This window comes from Engraulis encrasicolus, chromosome 19, assembly GCF_034702125.1.
Source record: "Engraulis encrasicolus isolate BLACKSEA-1 chromosome 19, IST_EnEncr_1.0, whole genome shotgun sequence".
Lineage (NCBI taxonomy): Eukaryota > Metazoa > Chordata > Actinopteri > Clupeiformes > Engraulidae > Engraulis > Engraulis encrasicolus.
The window spans coordinates 5,055,016-5,077,831 of NC_085875.1; the positions used below are offsets into that span (position 1 = coordinate 5,055,016).

The 22,816-nt window shown below is 43.5% G+C and overlaps 3 protein-coding genes across 5 annotated transcripts in view; 2 read left to right on the forward strand and 1 right to left on the reverse strand.

Annotated features, from left to right (window-relative positions):
• Positions 1-10,545, forward strand: part of pdss2 (prenyl (decaprenyl) diphosphate synthase, subunit 2) — a 60,010-nt gene extending 49,465 nt beyond the window's left edge. Inside the window, exons 4-8 of the mRNA XM_063183533.1 lie at positions 1,359-1,433; positions 3,177-3,350; positions 4,361-4,492; positions 8,370-8,405; positions 10,000-10,545. Of these exons, the coding sequence (XP_063039603.1) occupies positions 1,359-1,433; positions 3,177-3,350; positions 4,361-4,492; positions 8,370-8,405; positions 10,000-10,155 (573 nt within the window). The 3' untranslated portion in view covers positions 10,156-10,545. The remainder of the gene's footprint in view (positions 1-1,358; positions 1,434-3,176; positions 3,351-4,360; positions 4,493-8,369; positions 8,406-9,999) is intronic.
• Positions 10,546-15,290: 4,745 nt separating this feature from the next.
• Positions 15,291-20,472, forward strand: bend3 (BEN domain containing 3). 2 transcript variants are annotated; one of them, XM_063183508.1, is made up of 4 exons: positions 15,291-15,430; positions 16,461-16,515; positions 16,614-16,822; positions 17,385-20,472. In XM_063183508.1, exons 2-4 carry the CDS (start codon positions 16,464-16,466, stop codon positions 19,650-19,652), a joined length of 2,529 nt encoding a protein of 842 aa, XP_063039578.1. In that variant the 5' UTR covers positions 15,291-15,430; positions 16,461-16,463; the 3' UTR covers positions 19,653-20,472. The 2 variants fall into 2 exon arrangements, with proteins under 2 accessions (XP_063039578.1, XP_063039579.1); XM_063183509.1 differs by lacking the exon at positions 15,291-15,430 and adding an exon at positions 15,447-15,998.
• Positions 20,473-20,888: 416 nt separating this feature from the next.
• On the reverse strand, positions 20,889-22,811 carry mtres1 (mitochondrial transcription rescue factor 1). Of its 2 annotated transcripts, XM_063183515.1 has the most exons (4): positions 22,713-22,811; positions 21,876-22,314; positions 21,691-21,763; positions 20,889-21,497 (listed from the first exon to the last, which is right to left on the reverse strand). In XM_063183515.1, exons 2-4 carry the CDS (start codon positions 22,298-22,300, stop codon positions 21,315-21,317), a joined length of 681 nt encoding a protein of 226 aa, XP_063039585.1. In that variant the 5' UTR covers positions 22,301-22,314; positions 22,713-22,811; the 3' UTR covers positions 20,889-21,314. The 2 variants fall into 2 exon arrangements, with proteins under 2 accessions (XP_063039585.1, XP_063039583.1); XM_063183513.1 differs by having other exon boundaries at positions 21,876-22,781.
• Positions 22,812-22,816: the final 5 nt, after the last annotated feature.

The following is a 22,816-nucleotide window of genomic DNA, read 5'->3' on the forward strand; positions in this document are numbered from 1 at the left end:
TTAAGGCAGGCCGCGCACCCCCAGGGGTGCACGCACCCCAGTTTGAGAAACACTGCTTTAAGGAAAAAGGTTAAGAACCACTGGTTTAAGTAGTAGCACGCGTCAGGGTGGTGCAACCACAGCTAATGCCACTGTAGATTGTATGGATTAAAGGATTTTTGTTTTTGTTTTAACAGATTTTCTAAGAACCATATTTATTGCAGTCCATTCATTATCAATTACTATTAATTACAATTACAATTAATTGCAATTACAATTAATTGATTTAGTGGCATTAGCTGTGGTTGTATCACTTAAGCCCAAAACAACATCATTGACCCACTTGCATATACTGAGTGCCCATGAATAATGATTACCCATGTAAAGTTTAATGTTTTATTCCACTTGACGTTCTAACTCTGTGGGACTTTCGGGGCCCCCCGGGGCATTTAGAGCCCTAGCTGACCATCTTGTCCGCCCTAGCGCCGGCCCTGCCTCCCCTACTACGATCATGCAGCTCTGAAACGGAGGTGTGCCATACTGTACATGCTGTACGATGAAGGGTCAATTATGGTATGCCGTTAAGACGGGCTCAGATTCTCCCTCTCTCTGTGGAATTCAGACATTGAATTTCAACTGGTTAAATGGGTGTTATGTAACAGGAAATTATGGCACGCAATTTTTTTAAACGGTCCTACTACAATATGTCTCGAGAAAGAGAAGAAAATAATTGAAAATATTGGTTCTACGGTTTACATTGCCTATTAAATTTTTTATTTATTATTTATCAATTCATGGTTAAGTATAGATCGTTAGTTAGAATACAGGTTTCAGTCATTTTCTTGATATTTGAGATTTTTTGGGGGCTATTTTTCGACTTTATTTGATAGGACAGTGTGAGAGGTGGACAGGAAGCAAATTGGGAGAGAGACGGGGAGGGGTCGGCAAAGGACCCGGGAATCGAACGTGGTCAGCCGCATGTCAGGCGAGTGCCCTACCGGTTGGCCACGGCAGGGCCCATTTTCTTGATATTTGGATGACATTGCTCATCACATGCTCCACTATACAGATGTGCTCAGACTTGTGACTTTTGTGGATGTGAAGGTAAAGCTGGCATCCGCGCCTCAGTCACACGGGAGCTGCATACAATTAAGGAAAAACTGCATTGGAAAAAGCTGAAAATAAAGATACAAGCCGACTCCTTTTCTCCTTTCTATTTTTGTGGATGTGTAATTCATTTTTCATTGGTTGTCAAGGTCTTTCAAGATAATTTATTTGTCACGGTGCAAATGTAAAGGTATGTTGTTGACATTCCAGACAAATCTTCCGAGAAGAACGCTTGATTGACAGCACTTTTTTTGTCTGCTCTGTGGCCACAGGTGGTGGAGGTGATCTCCAGTGCCATTGGAGACCTGGTGCAGGGAATCTACTATGAAGGCTCAAACTCAGCAGAGGTAAGACAACCAAACCACAGTTCCACCAGTTGGCCACCAGGGGACCCTCACAAGCATCTGGCCTCATCAAGTCAGTCACGAGGCCTCCGCAGGAACATTGAGCCATTGACTAGTCCGAGACCGATTCAATTGGCCACAGTTGAGGGTTAGCTGGTGTTGCATGACAGTAAACATGCTGCTTCTCAGGGATCAGGTTACATATCCAGCTCCAACCACTGGAGGCTGGCCACCTACAGAACACACTGACACACACACACAAACACACAGACAAGGGATCTCCATGGAGTTTGAAAGCTGTAAGAGCAACACTTGAAAAGCAAATGATTTTCATTTGATGTGAAATCAGACATTTTGGGGCCCAACCGACACAGGCTTTACTTAAACTTAGTGTGCCTTCTTCGTGGCAAGATAGAACTCCAAAACTGTGTTTGCATGAATTTTGCACCAATTAAGGGAGAAACAGACTATGAAAGTCTTAATTGAGAGGGAAGGGTTGATGGTTTGAGATGCTTTCAATGCTGTTTGAAAGCTCTTGTCTGGCTCTACAAAAACAAAAAACGCATCGAATATAACGGTCATTTGAGTATAAATTGTGAGATATCTAAATATGAAAAAATGTAATTCAAAAAAGCTATATTTCAACTATTTGAACTAATCCCCTCTGATCTGATCAATCAGTCAATCACATCCCCCCATGTATCTGCTGTAAACTCTCCTCATGTGGCTCGCAAAAAGAGTGTTGCATTGTTTTGATGGTGAAATGTCTCACATTGCACGCACGCATTTCAGACACGCTGCAAGTTTATATGAAATGTGACCTGTTATTGGCCAGCTCATAATCCCAAATTGGACTCGCATGATCAGACACACACCGCCAGCAGGGGCCAGAGTCGGATCCAGATTTTCAGAACTAGTCCAAAGTTTTTTTGGGGGGTGTGGTGTTTTTGATGCAGGCTTGTTGTGGCGCAAGAGTCAGAGCCAGGCCACTTGCGACGAAACGAAGCAGAACTGAAGAGAACAAGCAGAGTCAGTCAGTCAGTCGGTCGGTCGGTCCGTTTAGTCAAACAGTTGGTTGGGGACTGGGGTAAATAATGAATGAAAGGGAGAAAGTTTTAGTGCGTGATGCAAACAAGCCAGAATGTCTGGGTCGGGGTCTGGGTCTGGGCCGCCTTTCCTCCGGGATGCAACGGGCCGGGCCGGGCCGGGTCGGGGTGGAGTATTTCTGATGGAGGGGGGGGCCGAGGCGGCTCGGGTTTCGCCTTGCCCCTTTTAGAGGAGAGGATTCCGAGCAGACACCGCATCGTTTTCTCCTTCCAAGCGCGCTCGGATTTCAGCCCCCTCCTCCTCTCCTCTCCTCCTCTGCCTCCTCCTCCTCTTCTCCTCCTCTCGACCCCACTCCTTTTTTTTGATCGTATTTTGTTTTTCTTTCTCGCTTATGTTTTTGAAGGCAGCAGGTATGAATGGAAAGGAAATCTGAATACTTTTTTTTCTTTTTTAGTGGTGATCATTTCAAAAGTATTGGCTGGGTCGTATCGAATCTATTTTTTTCCTGCCGTCTCTCTACTTTGTGGTGCCGTGTTACTTATCAGATTCAGACATCTTCAGACAGAACCGTTGTGCTATTGGAATGCCTTTTCCCCCTACTCGAACGAATCCACTTTAGTGCATTTGTCTGTCTCTGTAGTGTTTTTACCGCAGCAGTTCCGTTCACTCTTATTCCCTCCATCTTGCCTCATTACACAGGACTCTGCTTGCATCACCGACGTCTCCCTGGCCTCCTGGGAGGACCAGACCTTCCTGTCCCATGGTGCCTTGCTGGCCAAGAGTTGCCAGGCGGCCATGGAGTTGGCAAAGCACAGCACGGACGCGCAGATGCTGGCCTACCAGTACGGCAAGCACCTGTCCCTCGGCCACAAGGTACCCCAGCTAGCCAGCCAGCCAGCCAGCCAGCCAGCCAGCCAGTGCCAAGGAAAACTAACTTGGCTTGGCACGGCACGGGAGAAATTCTCAACTCAAACTCTCAACACCCTGTACCCTGCACGGCAGAGATCATTTAAATAATTCATAAGTTATGAATTCATTTATTTTAAACCAAGTTCTCAAGGACCAGAGATGCTGCTTAGGCCTAAGAACGTAACCTTGTTCACGCCCATCCCAGGCCCTCAAAGGAGACTGCATCTGTTGCATCCATCTGTTTTCTTAGAGGCGAGGCAAGTTCTCCAGCAGTCTGGGGCCCGCCTTGTGCAGTGCTAGCTGTTTGACTTAACATTAGATTGTGTTGCACTTAACAGAAGCTTTTATCCAAAGCAAATGACAAAGGGGGACTTTAAACAAGATAAATATGTGTAGAGGAACGATTAGACAAAGGTCTGACGATTACTGTAGCCCGAGAGCAGGGAGGGGTGTTGTGGAGTGGACATTAGGTTTTGTTGGTGAGGTTTTGCCATCAAAACTCTCAAGAAGTCCTCAAGAGTCGGATGGCATTATTTAGGCCAGTGTTTCCCAACCTTTTTTGTCTTGCGTACCCCCTAAGCCTTTTTGTCATACCATGAGTACCCCCTCACTCATGCTCTAATATCCCAATGTGACTACCGGTATGCTCCATACATTTTTTCATTTTTCTAAGTACCCCCTGCAGTGTGCTCGCATACCCCTAGTGGTACACGTACCCCTGGTTGGGAAACACTGGTTTAGGGTAGCTCCTGTAACTCTTTTTAACAAGGAAATATATATGTGTACATGTCATATTTGTACATGATGTATGCTTCCGGAATAGTTAATCATCTGTACGCCTACTACTGCTCTTAATACTCCATTTCAATCAATACATCTCAATTCGGTAAAATCAATTTCAATCTCCTGTGACAATAACATACTCTCTGACTTGGACTAACTCCCAACTCTGTGTTTGTTGCTGGTGTTGGCAGCTTAACTCTGACCTGCAGCCGTTTGTGAAGAGCAGCATGGTGGAGCCTCCTCCCTTCAGCCTGGACCTGGCCCCCGTGGTCTTCCACAGGCACGCCGTGGGCCAGGAGAAATGGCTGCAGCAGCTGCAACAGGTAGCTCTTCCCCTCTCTTGTCTTGTCTTGTCTTGTCTTGCCTTGTCTTGTCTTGTCTTCTCCTCTTCTCTTCTCTTCTCTTCTCTTCTCTTCTCTTCTCTTCTCTTCTCTTCTCTTCTCTTCTCTTCTCTTCTCTTCTCTTCTCTTCTCTTCTCTTCTCTTCTCTCCTCTCTGGAGACTGTACTTAAATGGTTCAGACACTTCACGTAATAAAGACACAGCCCTAAGGAGACTGTAGCAATCAGGGAGGAGGGGTCCCTCCATTCGGCCTCAACCGGGTCAGGAGTCCAGAAAGTAAGAACCCGGCCACATATTTGCTCCAACCAATTCAGTGGATGAGCTGATCCTAAATTACCACAACAAATTCAGCCAGATTCACCAGCTAATTAGTGAAGTAACCTGTGGTGGGAGCACACAAAGAAAGAATATCTGGCAGGACTTACTTTTTTTTTTTTTTAAGTTTTATTTATTAGAAACAATCAATACACATCTGGAGCAGACAACTCACAATTACAGTATAGTAGAAAGTTTCCAGTTTTTCTTTCTTTTCTTTTTTACAACATAGAACCTTAACAACATTATTAAAAAACACAACAAAAGAAGTAGGCAAAAAGTTACACAAAACATAATAATAATAAATAATAATAACAATAATAATCAACAACAAAAGAAAACAACAGGGGGGGGTGGGGGTGTTGGTGGTGATATAGCAAGAAAAGGACACCTACAGTATACAATATGAAAGAATTATTGAAAACTGAATTGAAGCTATGTGGGATTAGCCTCTAATTCCTTCAAATTATCAAAGTGAGTGATAATGGGTTGCCATCTCAAATAAAACGTATTCATTGATCCTCTAAGAGTGAATTTTATCTTTTCTAATTTAAGAAAGAGCATGACATCCTCCAACCATCGGGCGATGGAAGGAGGGGTAGGAGATTTCCATCCCAAGAGAATCCGGCGGCGTGCGAGCAGTGAAGTAAAAGCAATGACGTCAGATTGGGCTTTTTTAACCATGTCTGGATCTTAAGAGGAACGCCAAAAATTGCTGTGAAGGGGCTTGGTTCGATTGGTATGTTCAATGCATTAGACAAGGTTTTGAACACTCCAGACCAATATGAGTCAAGGGAGGGACAGGACCAAAAACTGTGTGAGATTGGCAGGAGAAAATGAGCACCTGCTACAACTTGCGTCTGATCCTGGGTATATTTCAGCCAGTTTGGCTTTACTGTAATGTACCCTGTGAAGGATTTTAAACTGAATAAGAGACAGGCGCGCACAGGATGATGAAGAATTAACTCTATCAAGAGCACAATCCCAATGATCTCCCAGCTCCACTCCCAACTCGTCTTCCCAACGACTTTTAATTCTTGTTAGGTTTTGGTCATCTAGAGACATAACTCTGCCATATATAAGAGAGATTATCCCTTTCCTTGGTTTTATGAGCGTTAGCTCTTCCCAAGCTTCTAATGTTGGTAATGTGGGGAAGGGTGGAAAACTAGCTTTAAGGAAGTGCCGGATCTGGAGATATTGAAAAAACAATTGTGAATATTTCTCCTTGACCATTCCAGGAATGACAAGCCCATGGTAGATGGGGTAAAGAGGTGGTTTTTATGAATGGGGCCCAAGACAGAAGCAGAACGAAATGTATAATGTGACCGAAACTGGTTCCAAATTTTAAGTGTAGAGAGAACTATAGGGTTTGAAGTAAAGCGAGAAGGCCTTAAAGGTAATGATGAGTAGATTAAAGCCCTGAGACTGGACTGCCGACATGTTTGTTCCTCCAAAATACACCAATTTGTGTCAGGGGAATGTAACCAATAAAGTATTTTCTGGATGTTTGCAGCCCAGTAGTAGTGAATGAAGCTAGGCAGTGATAATCCACCTATACTGCGTGGCCTTTGCAAAATATTCACCTTAACTCGAGGTAATTTGCTATCCCATATAAATGAGGTCAAAGCTTGACCTAATTTTAAAAAAAAAGACTTGGTAAGAAACAGAGGTAGGCATTGGAAGACATATAAAAACTTTGGGAGAATGTTCATCTTCACAGTATTTATACGGCCCGCTAAAGATAAAGGCAACGCTGACCATCTTTTGAAGTCTTCCTTCATACGGGTAACTATAGTTGTCAAATTTGACGACAGAGACGAGAAGGATTTGGTAATGTTAATTCCTAGATAATTGAAACCTGAATTAGAAAGATGAAAAGGAAAAGAGGGTGTCAGACCTGGCGGTGATGTAGAATTTAGAAGGAAACACTCACTTTTCTGAAAACCTTCCAAACTTTTCCAATAAACACACAATTTTAGTTGCACATGTCATTGGGTGACTAACATATAATAACAAATCATCGGCATACAAAGAAACCCTATGTTCTATTCCCCCTCTAGTTATGCCCTGAAATTCTGTTGTGGTTCTTAAAGCTATGGCAAGTGGTTCGATCACTATGGCAAATAAAAGTGGGGAGAGGGGGCAACCTTGTCTTGTACCTCTACTCAGGGGGAAGAATGTTGATCTCAGGTCGTTGGTTTGAACGCTTGCTTGTGGATGTTTATACAAGAGCTTAATCCAGGAAATTAAGGTCTTGCCAAAGCCAAATTTTTCCAAAGCTGCAATGGCAGGACTTACTTTATCTATCCAGTTTGCCTGTCCCTTAACCGGTTCTCTGAGTACCTAACCAAACCGGTGTCCTGGCATGGCAGTCAAGAGGACGGCATCAATGCCAGCGATGGCCACATCCTCAGTGGCCCAGGCATTTCCATAAACTTTCTAAGACCACACTTCCGGTCCTTCTTTTATTTACAGGTACCTATTTACTAAAACATGGCCAGCAGAAGAGCGCTTTCCGCTGTTCTGCTGAGACCTGCTGCATCAGCGAAGTATCCTTAATGGGCTGTTAACATACTGTAGCCCTAACCCCATCCGCTACAGGGGCGCGTTGTAATAGCTTGGTAGGACAGTTTGCTGCGTAGGACAAAATAACAAGACCACACAGCACTGATGATGATGATGGCTTAGAAGCTGTTTACACGCGTTTGGGTGTTTTTGAAAACGCATTGTTTTTGACCTCTCGTTTACACATAAAGGGAGTTTTATAAGGCATATTTCAAAACTTGTGTTTTAAAAATATCTCGTTTAGGGGTGTTTATCTGTCACAATGATGTTTTTATTTTTATCCACATCTGCTGCTTATACATAAACGGATAAAACAAATATTCACATTTCAAATATCTGAATATGTAACCAGTTAGTTTGATGGACAAGTTTAGTTTTTTCACAGACCTGAGGAGGCATTTGTTTTGCTGTTGAGAGCTGGCTGCACCTACAGTAGTGTGTTAGGTGCTGGTTCCAAGTATGTGGTTATTTTTAAAAGCAGATATTTTGGTTATCTGTTAACATAACAATGGCATTTGGATAAAATAAAAACACTGTGACAGGTGCATTTTAGCTCCCTAAAATGTATATTTTTGATGTAAGAGGAGAAAACTCTGTACAGTATACATGTAAACAGGGTCTTAAAGTCTTATTTTTTGTGCTGTCATGTGTAAAGCGAAAGCTATGTCTATGTCCAAGATAAATTTCCCTCTGGACGGAATCTTGAATTTCTTGAATGTTGAAGTTTTGGGCTATGATGCTGTAAAAGATCAAATGAATGGTTTTCTGAAGGGGACGCTTCTATTGATATCATTATTAGTCAATATAGTTTCTCTGTCTTATTTTAACTGTGCTACAGCTCATTATCTCAGCTGGTGGCTTTTTCATCATCTCACAGTGCATCTTCATGATCACGTAATTAATATATTTCAGCTAATAATGCCTTATGAATTGAAATGAGTAGAGCATTATCTTAACAAAGATTTGTTTTCTTCCTCAGGCAAGAAGTTTGGGAAGACCTATAGATTATTCTAAGGTAAGTGAACATGTTCACTCATTCTACTGTGTTGTACCATAGTCCTATTCATTACTGTACAATCATTGATTTCAATATTATGCATCTTCAATATCATATCGTCAACCCCTAATAACATTTGCCAGTGCCATTCAAGCTGTTCTTTTGAAAAAGGACATGGAGTATCTCCTAAATCCTGACATTAGAAACCCGAAATGAAAAGTTAGACACCTTGCAAGGCAAGGTCCCATTAATCGTAATATAACTTAACACCGGCATGAAATAGCTACACCAAAAAAAATCTTTCATCGGAGAAAAAAAAAACTTGTGTAAGTGCTAACAGTCAGTTGGACCTGATGCCCCTTTACAACTTTTTGAGGTCTGTCCCACTCCTGGGGCGGGGTAGAGAGAGAGTGGAGGGGTGGTGGGGGGTGGAGCGAGAGGTATGGCTCAGGGTACGGTTGCAGCCCGGGTGTGAGGGGCCAGGAGGGTGTCTGTTGGCAGTAACCGATAGCAAGTTTGGAAATTTGGTTTCCAAAGTCAGATGGAGAAGAAAGAAAGAAAGAAGGGGAGACAGGGAGATGATGAAGGGAGGGGGCTGGTGGGGCGGGGGGACAGGAAGAGTGAGAGAACAGGGGGATCTCGGGTCGCGTCTGAAACCAGATCGAGGGGTATAAAGTACCGGGGCCTATTTACGGAGGAGACAGAGCGACTCGGGGACAGTGGCATCGGTGGAGAATCTCCTTCACCAAGGGGGCCGGGGATGTGGAAGCGACGCGGTGCAGTGTGGTGCGGGTGGCGCAGAGGAAACTGTGTGGTGACTGTGTGTGACAGCCATCAGTATGAGTGCCGCACTACGCTGTCAAATACATGAGAGATCAACCCAATACGCAGTCTCACCAACAAAAACAGCTGCGAATAGTTTCAGTGATCGTATTGATAATTACAACTTTTTGCTAACGGTTCAATGGTTTGCCAAGATACATTGTACTTCTCATGACGTACTATTCAGCTGAAACAGAATACAATGTTTTATCATACAGTATATTGGGATATTTTTCCTCAGCTTGGCTAAGCTGAAGCCGTTGTTTTTCTTGGTTTTTTTTCAAGAAAATGCCAGTTAGGTTGAACATTTACAGTGAGGCAGGAAACACACTGATTTAGAACATTTAGACAGTGACCTCTCTGCACTCTTGTCCGCTAAGAGAACATACCGCTGTCCTAAGTGAACATAGAGGGAGATGCTCTCTCTCTTGTCTGGTGTTTTTAAGACGAAACCCGCAGGGTTGTCCCCAGCACAATCTGTCCTGCAAATCATTTTGGCCAAGTGCCTCAAGCAGGTTTCCTAACAGGCTAGACACTGAACCACAAGGGGAAGAGACTAAACGTTTAAATTTGTCCATGATTGTGTGTGTGTCTGTGTCTGTGTCTGTGTGTATGTGCATACGTGCAAACGTGCATGCATGTGAATTTGAATGTTGAACACTGATCCAAGCAGTGTGAAATGACAAACAATGCAAACATCATAAAAAATGTGATGCCCTTTTCCAAAAAATGTTAATGTAGCCAACAGTGTTCATAAAGCCATGCTCCTCTTCCCTTTCCCATTGGACAGCTGTGGTTAACGATCAAATCGGGGAACGGAGTGAGCCAGGCCATGGACCGCCGCAGTTACCACGGAAACAAAGCTTTGGAGGCCATCAAGCGCTTCCCTCCCTCCGAGGCGCGCTCCGCTCTAGAGAATATCGCGTCAGTCGCCACCAAGACCTGACCCATCAAAACACTCAACGCTGAAGGAGGACATTTTACCTCAGCTGTCTGCAGTCACGTTTTATATACGCCATCACAGAGCTACTACAGTGCAGTCACATACGGTATTTATATGAGCAGGTGTCTGCTACACTGCTGAATTTTGGATTCTGAATCAGGTGTGATGGGGAATGGTAAACTAAAGGTGTCGGTGTGGATGAGTTTGATAAGCAAGATACTGTAGAAGACCACAAAAGAGAGACGCTGCGGCTTTGTGCAATGAAAATAGTTCTTCATCTCAGGCTGCCTGGTGTCGCACATTGTTTGTCACAACTATTTGACTGACTGGATACTGAATGTATAAAAAGTTTTAAATGACCATGTCTGATATGTATAAAGGGATATTATCTTATTGTTTGTTCTTTGGGTTTATTTATTTTGTCATCGCCACACAACAACTTCAGTCCACTCCAAGTCTGTGATAATCACTCAAAATCATCCTGTACTATTCTGCTTTTATTTCACTACAAGCACCAGTTAAAAATCAGTACAGGAGAATGTTTTTAAAAAAAGTAAAACAAATAAAAAGGTCAAACTGCTTCCCTTGGTCGTGCCACAGGCACACTTGAAGCGGTGCTGGCAGAAATTATTAATGAGGCCCCACTCCCGTGACCTGAGCAAATGGACAGGAAATGCGGCACTATTGATTGGCGCGTCGTGCGGGCTGGCGCCAGGGTGGTGGCCTGTGGTTTCCCAGGCGCTCTCCACGGGAGGGACGACAAGGGTGTGAAGCTTGGGGTCCTGAGGTGTGTCACCCAAACCAAGCAAAGACCACCACCCACCCCCTTCACATTACAAACACACCGAGCCTACCTACGTAAAGCACCCCCACCCGAGCCCAGATTGGGCCGTTTTGACCGTCTGCAGGTAAAAAATAAGGGTTTTTCTGTAGATTTATAGCCATAGAAATCAATGGAATTTGGGCAGGATTTTGGGTATGATTTGGTGTATCCAGGCTGCTTTTGAGAATTTTTGGGGGTTTGACATTTGCCAAACCTGCCTCCACACACCAATCCCACCCATAAACCACCCCACCCAACATACGGTACATAACCCCACCCTCTCACCATGCTAGCCCACCTGAAAGACGTAGAGAAGAGCTTTCCCTGGGGGTGAAAAGAAGGGGAACAGTGTGTGGTCCATTTACTCAGATTGCCACGTGTTGGGAAAAAGCCCACACTTAAAAATAAACGTTTAAATGGATAAATAAGTAAATGTCGTTGGCCTGGCTCTGCTTTCCAGTGCCTGTGTGTGTGTCCGTGTCGTGACTGTAGATTCTTCTTGACTGGCGTCCTGGTGTGTTGATGCTTTCACTCAGGTACACAGCGCGATGCGGCAAGCCTCGAGCCATCCATGAAATATTTATCTAAGCCTGGAGCATACACGGCGAAATTCAGAGAGAGAGTTAAAAAGGAACAAAAGTGAGGAGAGGAAAAAGTGCCAGTCAAAAACACAGCAGGGTTTCCAGATTTTTGTGGGATGAAAATGTATTTCTTTATTTGTAGTCCCTTTTTTGTGCGTTCCGGTGAATCACTGAGTTATGTGTTAGACACAGCAGGCTCAACAAATATTTTACCCTCAACAGTAGCAGCTGTATACAAGTGTAGGGATAGGCGAATCTTCTACACCTCCAGCTGATGTGTGGACAAGTGTGAACAAGAACTCCATTATTAGTCACTTCTCAAAGTGGCTGCCTACTTAAATTCATGCAAACATTTTATCAATTCATTGTACATTAGGATTTAACTATGAAACATTAAGTGATAAGTATACTTGTGAACTTGTATACTTGTACATGAAGCACATAATTAGTCACCTGTGTGTTTGAAGCGATTCCGTTCCTCAAAGTATGACACTGGTAATTTAATTAAAGCCTAGATTTTCAACAAACTAATTCATTCTACAGTATGGGAAATTACATTCTAGACTGTGTGTATGTACAGCATGTGTAATGGAGACAGAGGACACACACGCAAAAACACAGACCATGAGATGAAACCCACTGTGTTGTGCCTGTGAAACCCAACACCGTCTGGACTCGCCTGACGTGATCATATTTGTGGCTTGTTGAAACACAGCTACTCTCCTCTCCTCTCTCTGTCACTCGACTGGGTTTTATTTAACCCACAGCCACTTCCACAGGACAGCAGCTCCACCCTATCCCAGTACAGTGTCACTGCAGCCGGGCACCGGGTTATTAGGCAAGACCAGCAGTCACAGCAAAGTCCACGCAGTTTTGCAATATCTATGGGTACAGTAATAATTCACTTGTCAACGTGAACATGCACAAAAATACTTACAAAAGGACGTTTGTTTGTTTTAATTATGGGAACCCCATTGCCATTGCCCCAGCTATTCTTTCTGTCCTTCATGAAAAAACAAGTTGACATAAAAAAAACCCAACTATATTTCAATGGAGTCCGTCTTAATGGCAGAACAGGAAAAAAAAATGTACGGATTATCCATCCACAATTTGGCCAGAGATTCTTTAAGTATAGAGATATGCCAACATAATAGGTTTCTATGGGCACCTAACATCACCAGGTTCCTGTGTGCCTAAAGGGGCGTGTCATAATGCTCCTAGCATTGAATAGAACAGTCCTCAGGTCTGCCTAGAGGGGGAATTCCCCCCCAATAATAGAACCCGGAAACAATGGGCCAATGGAACCTCTCTCTCTACTCTCTCTGATTTGGCTCTCAGACCTTGACGAGATACAGAGAACAACAATGTTTTTTTTTTTTTTTAGTATTTGAACACCTGTGGATGGGAGGTTGGTCTGTGTCTTGACACAAATTAAATCTCTCTTGCCAAGTGTGGGCTTTGTTGTCTGGAATGATAACACACATTTATTGATCTTTAACGAGCCTGATGCTCAATGACCAAAAAAAGAGGGATGACATCCCACTCTTCAGAGATTCTCTCCCGGTGTCACACGTCTGAACGTACGTACCTGCAGAAGATCTCAATGCTTGAGTGCGTGATGGATATGGCCATCGTGATGCTCTGCACTCCAGACAGCCCCATTACCTGAGTAATGACTCGACTCCTCCATCCCTACCACCACCACCACCACATACACACATGCATATCTCTAGTCAGCCAAGCCGACATGGGGGACAAAGGGCTAGGTTGTCCTGGGCCCAGGGAGATGGGGGGGTTCAGAATTGGTTCCTCATTACATTGCATTGAGTGGTGGGGCCTTTCAGTTGACTTTGTCCAGGGCCCAGCAAAAGCTGTCAGCGGCCCTGCTCCTCCACATACACACATGCATATCTCCTCTCCAGGGGCCGTTATTCCCAGGCTAATAGCATGCAGACATATCTGTGGGAGGTCATGGCGCATTGATCTAGCAATGAGCAGAGAGTGTTAATGGTGTCTGGACATGGCAGAGGCTAGATGTTGATAAAACTCCGCCAGGTGTGGGCAAGTTTCCCACCATTAGTGATATAAGTGAGATTCCAGTGTTAGACACAAAAAGCTGAAATGATGTACAGAATTTATATTTGTTTTGTGTGTGTGTGTGTGTGTGTGTGTAGAACAAATACAGACACACACACACACACACAATTTATTAATATAAGTTATTAATTAATTAATATAGGACAAACATTGTGAAATCTGAGATTTTAAGAGTACAAATGTTGTATTTGTAGACTGATATGTGGTGTATGATAATAATTCAATAGAAGTAAATTGTTAGAACATGCAGACATCTTCGACATTGTTGTTGACATACAGTATACTGGCCACTGGACATGCTTGCAACTGTAAATCAGACCATAACAATTGTAGCAATCTGATTTATCTTCTAGGTACATTTCGATTAGGGATACCTAGTAGTCTATAAATGATTTTCTGTTCACAAAATCACGGATCATAGCAATGTGTTTTGTTTATAAGAAAGTATTTGAAATGTCAAAGTAATTACCATTACATAATTGAAATACATGCATATGTCTGGTGAAATGATTGTTAGACATTCCATGCCCCATAATGCACGTCGTTCCACCAGTGGAACATTGTGATGGGCAGTCATGGGTGAGTGGTTAGGGCGTCAGACTTGCATCCCAGAGGTTGCCGGTTCGACTCCCGACCCGCCAGGTTGGTGGGGGGAGTGATCAACCAGTGCTCTCCCCCATCCTCCTCCATGACTGAGGTACCCTGAGCATGGTACCGTCCCACCGCACTGCTCCCCATGGGGCGCCACTGAGGGCTGCCCCCTTGCACGGGTGAGGCATAAATGCAATTTCGTTGTGTGCAGTATGCAGTGTTCACTTGTGTGCAGTGGAGTGCTGTGTCACAATGACATTGGGAGTTGGAGTTTCCCAATGGGCTTTCACTTTCACTTTCATTGTAATCATTGAAAAGTTACTACCATAGTACTATCATGACACAACACAGGGCGTTTTAGAAATGCAGTACGGCTTGGCCATTGCCTTTCTGGTAATATCAAATGTATAATTTGTCTAATAATTAAATCCTGCAGACAACGTTTGGACACAAAGTGACAGTGTTCTGTAATTTCACAACTGGAATTATTATTTTACTGTTTGTTTATGCACAGTATACTGTGTAATATAAGTTTTCATGAAACACAAGAATTTATTTCAGAACATTTTATTTCAGCCATTTTAACAGAAGTCTTAATTTGATTGTGTAAACAAATGCTTCATTTTGCTTCAGTGAAAGGGCCAAAGGTTACCACCATATTTTAAGATTAGTCGTTTTGCACCTTATGTGTTGACTTAAAACTGGCAGGTAGCAGTTGTCACTGTGTGGCTGCCCTACGGTGCATGGTGTAGGCAGAGTGGGTGGGCGCTGGGGTCAAAGGGGTCGTCTACAGTGTGAGATAGGATGCTATGATGCAAAGACAGAATGTTTGCAGCCCCGATTATTGGGCGAGTAGTTTTGTCATGCAAATGGTATTAAGAGCACAGGAAACGGTGTTGCAATGAGGCAAAGTTTTTTTCCCACAGCAGAAGTTTGGTTAGTTGATCCTTTTGTGCAGAAATGCATCCAGCCTCAGCTCTACCCACTGTAAACCCACAGCTGTGCGGAAATGACACAGCAGGCCAATACCGTCACGTCACGCGAGAGGGCACCAGCAGGAAAAAAACACGGCGGCGGTCGAGAAACACGGACAACAGTTACCCGTGGACAAAACCACAGGGATAATCGCAGCGGACATGTTTAACGCGCCTTAAACTATTGCAGAAGGCTGCAGGGAATCGCAAAGGTAAGTTTGTAAACAGTACGTGGGTATGTTTTGAACGGAGGAGACGTAAAGGGGCAAATGCGTCGCTGAATGTTTTTCTTGCCGCGTCACGCAATAAGAAATCCTCACTTTGAGGAAAGAGTCACGAGAAATTGGGTTGGGCACAACATTGCTATTTGTGGGTGAATGCCTTTTCGAGCAATAAGCAAAGCTTTATTTGTGCGCGTTCGTGCATAAAGTAATGTAAACAGAGCTACATCTGTCTCAGGTTGTAAACGATTCGTGGGTTTGTGGTGTAAGAATGAGGAAGTGAAGTGGATAGGAGTCCGAGAGGCGCGTGTGCAAGACAGAGTTGCAGCGCCGCCCCTGTGCACCCGGCGACACCCCGACCTGTATACACAGATAAACAACATAAACAAATCCAACTTCGCGCGGACAAGATATAGCACGACTTGAACCTGATACGTCGACGCGTGACATTCCGTAGTTTAGTTGGAACTAACATGTTTTACATGTATGCCACATTTAACTTAGGCGGCTTTCGTGCGAGAGCACAGGGAGTGTTGTTTACGCATAAACATTGACAAAGGTACAACATATTCGCAAATGTCAAATGTTACTTTATTGTTTTTCAATAGCCTACAAGGTTTCAATCCATATAACTGTTATTACAACTTTTTATTTTAGAGGGCAGTGGTTGAACTTTGAGTTATGTAAGCCAAACTTACATAATCAGTGTACATTTCTTTGGTTTCAATAACACATCTAGAGGTGTGTAACAGAACTACAGGCTATACAGCCTTTTCTGAAATATATGATTTAGGTGCATAGCTGAGACATTTCTGACGTTCATTTTTCATATAAAGTTTTTGACCATCCCTGTGACTGGCCAGAGGCTTAGGCTACAACAAAACTTGTGTGTCAAACTTGCAAGACAGCCCAAGCCATGTCTTTTTTTTTGTCTGGATGGCCTTATGCACTAAACATTACAAGAAACATTGTGGGCTTACTGGGAATATTGTTGTAACTGTGTTTTAAATTGTTTTATTAGGATATGAATGTCACCAAGCATGAAGAAAATGCAGCGAGAGATATGCTTGACATAGGTAAGATTGTTATCATATCCATTTCAGACTGTATTTTATGTTCAGGACACCGCTGTGTTGTGTATTGTTTAGATACAAAGAATGTTTCATTGTTTCAGGGGGGAAACCATCAAAAGAAATCAAGAAAGAGGAAGATTCAGTCGCACTGCAGGCCTGTCATGAGACTCCAGAAGCAACTGTGGGAAAGTCCCCGGGTGCTGCCACTGACGGCACCACTAAGTCCCCTGCATCACAACACAGCCCAGAGGACATGAGTCTCACTGCAGACCCACCCATCAGTAGAAAGAGGATCAGACTCTCCAGTGAGGTAAAGAAAATCAATCTGTTATCAATTATCTATCATTTATGACTTCACAACAACAAAAGTGAAATTCCATAATCTTGTTCTCACAACAAACTTGATAATGTATGTCACTCGTTGCGAGAGCAATGGTAACCCATAATAATATTTAGAAAAACACAACCTGCCCTAAAAGGTAATTTGTCTATTGTTTTATGCAGTAGGGCTGTAACGATACACTCAACTCACGATTCGGTTTGTATCACGATTTTTGACCTACGGTTCGATACATTCCACGATTTCTGAAATGTATCTCCACTGAAGTTTGGAAACACTATCACATCAAATCATAAGGTTGTTTTCTGGACTAATGGGTAATACAAATTTGAAAGGGCGTATCACGATACTGCCTCCTTGTATCACGATACAGTATCGTGACTCTGTGTATCACGATTTCTCGGTTCGATACAATATCGTTACAGCCCTGTTATGCAGTCTTTATGCAACATTTTTTCTGAGTAGTTTATGGGATTGTCTCTTGCTTTGACGATGCCTTATCTGTGTTTTGTCTCTGTCCTGTGCGGTGCAGGCTTCCAGTACTGAACATGTGCAGGACGGGTGTGAAGAATCCACAAGGTCACGCCGTCATAGCATTACATCTGACAAGGACACCTCTCAGGAAAAGACCATCTCGTCCTACAGGAAGCCTCTGTACAGCATCTCCCATCGCATCACAGAGAAGAAGGCCGTTTCCAATCTAGACCAGCACGGACCGCAAGAGCCAGGGGTTCGGCTGAACAACATCCTATTCCCCAAGCTGTGCAACTCGGGGCAGATTAACCGATGCGAGCCGAGTCTCAATCAAGGCGGTTCGGCTTCCGTAGCCTCGGCCGAACCGAACCTTTACCCTTTGATTGAGAAAATGTTCTTCATTCTCAACACGTTGAATTCGAGCATGACTCAGCTGCACAGCAAAGTGGACCTGCTGTCTCTTGAGGTTACGCGCATTAAGAAGCAAATAAAGCCTTCAGAAACGGCCATGGAGTTCCAGCCCCCGCCAGAGTATCAGCTAACGAGCGACGAGCTGGCTCAGCTAATGGAACAGACGTCAACTGCAGGGGAGCTCGGGTGCAGGCTGCTGGTCCAGCTGTTTCCTGAGCTGTTTACGGCCAAGGATTGCATCCATGGCTGCAGTGCCTGTGGCGTTGCCGAAAAACGGACTCTCGACTCACTTCACCTTCAGCTGATTCGCAATTATGTGGAGGTCTGCTACCCGCTGGTGAAGAACAGCAACATTTGGCAGAGTGAGTGCCTGATACAAATTAATGATTTTTTCAATCATTTCTGGGCCCAAAAGGACATGGAAAATGGTCAGCCACAGCATGACAAACAAACTCCAGTTGGCCTTAGTTTTGAGATGGACCAGAGTCAGCCCTCCCATTTCATCAATGAGGATGGGCTGGACGAGAGGCTTTCGATCGACTCCGGAGGTGACGACAGCAGTGGTCACCTGAACATGTCATCAGATCCCGTGTTGGACTCCCAGGAAGTGGCGGAGGATCTTGACGATCTCTCCTCCCCTGATGACTTTGTGATTTTGTTGTTGAATAGACTTTTCCCAGAGATCTTTGAGGAGGGGAAATTGCCCGAGGGATACAGCGGCTGTAACAGTATAGGAAAGCTCTTACTAGAGTCTGAAAGACTAGAGATCATTCGTAAGTATATGGAAACCAATTTTCCTGATATCCCAGAAGACACCTGGCTGCAGATCTGTATTCAGCGCATGGAAGAAGCACTGGAGGCAATTCCAGGAAATGGAAATGACCTGGATACCTTGCAAGATGAAAGCTTTGACGCAAATCTTCCAGATGATGTTTCCATTGTTAAAATCAGTGACCTTTGTGATTACGATCGTCCAAACCGCAGGACTAAAAAAACGTGGTTGGTCCCCTTCAATTTCGACAGCCTTGAGGTTCCTGCACCTGATTTCGATGTTTCCCAGGAGTATCTCCTCACAAAGGAGCAGCTGAAGAATAACTATGACTGTAGTTTGTCCATTGGGAACTTTGCCTCCCGTCTGCTTGTTCTAATGTTTCCAGAGTTATTCACATATGAAAATGCACGAAAGCATTACAACTGCAGTGGCACGTTAGGCAAGAAACAGCTCGATCCAGTCAGGATCAGATTGATCCGTCATTACGTTCAGCTGTTGTATCCCCAAGCCAAGAACGATCGAGTGTGGACCCTTGAGTTTGTGGACAAGTTGGACGAGCGGTGCAGGCGGAGAGACACGGAGCAGCGCCGCTCCTACCAACAGCAACGTAAAGTCTACGTCCCAAAGTCAGAGCAAGACTTTGTGACCGTCAGCCAAATAAGCCAACTGACCTCGGATCGGCTGAGGGAGGACTATGAAATGCCACCCCTTCCGCCTGAAAAAAGTAGCAAAGACTTTTGCAAGATTCCCCTGGAGGAGCTCATTGTGCCTCCCCCAGACTTTCCTGTGCCTTCTGTGTACCTGCTGTCAGACTCTGAGGTGAGGGAGATCGTCCAGCAGAGTCTCTCAGTAGGGAACTTTGCCGCCCGCTTACTGGTGCGTCTCTTCCCAGAGCTCTTCACCCAGGAGAACCTGCGGCTTCAGTACAATCACTCCGGCGCCTGCAACAAAAAGCAGCTGGACCCAGTCCGCCTGCGCCTGATTCGCCATTACGTGGAGGCCGTCTATCCAGTGGAGAAGATGGAGGAGGTGTGGCACTATGAGTGCGTGCCGAGCATCGACGAGCGCTGTAGGCGGCCAAATCGGAAAAAGTGTGACATTCTGAAGAAGGCCAAGAGGTCGAGCACTGTGTCATACTCCTAACACAAACACCTCTCTACAATGTCGTTTTTTTTGTATTTCTCACAAAACATGTATTATTTGCACAAATATCTAAGCTGAAGAGTATAGTTAATTTTTACAACAATGTCCATGGTGAGGACCAAGTGTGTATATTGAGGCCAAGCTGATGGTCCGTCCTCTTAGGATGTATTGTAAAAAAATAAATAAAGATGTAGCTGCCGCACCAGACAGTATAGCTTATGATATTAGGGCTTGGAATTAACCTGCTGATTTGGCTTTCACTGTGGCTGGTTCGTAGTCGCTTAACAATTTATATGTTAATTAAGTAGATGACTAGCTTGTTTTGTTTTTTATCTTTGAGATTGAAAAGAGAAAAATAAACCGCACCAGGTTCCGCAAAAGTACTCAGTATGGTTGTGAATTCCCTGTCACTGGCAGGCTGATGTAGCATTAGTAAGCATAAGTTAATTCCAAGCCCTTTTTATGATTCAGATCACTACCGTTTGGTAGGGAGAAGGTAGTACCTATTTAAACGCCAAAATATTAATGTTGTATTTCTAATTTCTAACATGTCGATAAGCTAATGTAGCCAGGAAACATATGATAACATTAACACTAACGCAGCAACATAGGTCACACATACAAGGTTTCAGAATCTGGCAACAAAACAATTTCTTAGATGTAGCAGCGTTCCAGTATGTCTTTTGTAACAAAGATGTTTATGTTCTAAAAATGGTAAATGGTCCTTAAAATCTGTATTTAACTATTGCGACAGGTGGTCACTCTATTTTTAAACAAATAAGCAGCATTATAATGTAAAATTAAAGATGTTATTTTATTTTATGGTCTCCAGGACTATTTATTTTAACACCTCATTTCATTGAACATATAGCCGTTTTTTGCCATTACATAAAAGACAACAAAAACACTTGTACTACTTGTCTAAGACCATATCGTGTATTTCTTTCAGAGAAAACAATGTATTTTCCTCAATATATACACACCCATGAGTAATTCAGTATTTTATAGGTAATCTATTACATATGTGACATATTTACATTTTTGTTATGCAAAAAGCTGGACTGTGGTCGCAAATGTGCAACATAACCCCTGTAAAAATGTCTTAGTCAATCACACAAGTATTTCATATCCATCAAATTTGAACGTGTCGGATTCAGATACATCCAGTTTTTGGAACACAACTGATTTAACAGCCTTCCTTTCTGATTCAACTACAATAGTAGAATCATTCATGACTTTCATTTCTCATGTTTTGTTTTATTATGGTTAAGTGCTTAACAGTCATGACCAATGCCACAACAGAATATGTGCTGCTCAATCATGATGGAGATATATCTACAAATCAGACAACTCCAATAACAACCAGATATCCACAAAGACCCACAACAACTTCATGTAATATGGACATACAAAGAAAAGTTAACAGAAATCACTGTGCAGGTTGCTGGTGTATTTTGTGATAACACCTCCACCTACGGTATTATGTCTGTGTAATCCCCAAACAACCCCTTTCCTTCAAAGCAGAAAAACAGTGATACAAAAAACCATGTTATAAGGGTGTCTGACATAGCTACCAGAGAAGCGTAACCTTCCAATAAAAACTCTTCCACACTGCAGAATCACACAAGTTCATAAATCCAGTTGGATTTTCAGGATATTCCGTCAATTCTTGAAAACATCTTTGGTGGGTAACTGGAGATTTTTCCACGTCCTCAGGATGACCTTATATTTCTCAGAATCTCTTGTTTCTCCTACAACTTTTTTGAAGATGACTCTTCTTAGGTTGACAGAGTTCAGTTCTTTGTCCTCACTCAGTATAAGGTCCAAAGTATCTCCTACTTTCACCTGTGGGAGATTAAGGTAGGTTGATTAGGTAGGTTTGTTGAGAAATGGTTAAGGTTACAATTTCAGTAATCACCTTATAATGTTCCTTACAAGTTAATACAAATTTCAGCAGATTGAAACATGCAGTTAATTAAAAAAAAAAAAAAGCTGCACCCATGTACAATTACAAAAGCAAGAATGGACATTGACATACTGTTTTGCTCTTCTTAATTAGTTTCAGGCCATTTAACAGCAGCTTGTTCCCATAGAAGGCATCCTCTACTTTGCTGAAAGACAACAAAATGAACAGGGGTGTCACATAATGTATTTGTGTTATTGTGCCGTATGCTGAGGACACACACTGGCACACAGACACACAACATCATGAACATCACTTACTTTCGTGCCATGTCCAGGCCAGATTTCAGAATGAGGTCATATCGAAAGGACTGCACATTTTTCTCAGTGTCTTTGTAGTCCTTTGGTAACCCTGGGTCATCCTGAAGCTCGTCCTCGTAGTCGCTAGCATCTTCCTCGTCGTCGGTATCCTCCTCTTCCTGCTGCGTTTGAACTTTTTTCTGGCTGTTTTTTCTGCTGCTTTTGTACCTTGCTTGATGTATGGACCAGCCAGAGGTACATTCCCTCACTGCCGGGAAAGCTTGTGTTCTAAGCGTCATGGGGCCAACCGAGCCCCACAGTTGACGTGCATGCAATGTCCGAGGGCACCACGAGCTCCAAACTGGTCCATGGCCCGTGGACAACAGCTGCACGGAGTTCAGGCGTCCCAGCTGCCTCAAAGTCAATGCGGGCAACAAACTCTGCATGGTGTCGCCGCAAGCTGTCGTCGAAGACATACAAGGTGTGGAATAATGAAGGATGGCTTCAACAGTTTCAAAGAGTGACAGCTAACAGTAGGAGGACTAAAAATGACTGGGCACTCGTTTAATGTCATTCAAAATGTTGTCATCTGTTAGCTGAGTTTTTCGAACTGTAGTGCTTCAGTTAACATGCAAAGTAAGTAATCTACAGGGCACGCAATAACCTTACCACTGAAAAAGAAAATGCAAACGAACTGTTCACACCACTACATTAGCAAACCTGTTCAGCTAACAACTTCTGGCTTGAGAACATCCGCAGTGGGAAAACATTTGCAGCTGCGATTCTTCGCCATAGCTCTCACACCACTCAAAAGTGCATATTGAAAGCTACGGACTGCGCAATGAAACGAAATATTACCTAATTTTGGCTGAACTTGGAGGCAACCCGCCGTCGCCACTTTGCTCCTTCACCTTCTTGACAATAATAACACAAGCAAGAGTAGTCTGCAGCATAAATGGGTA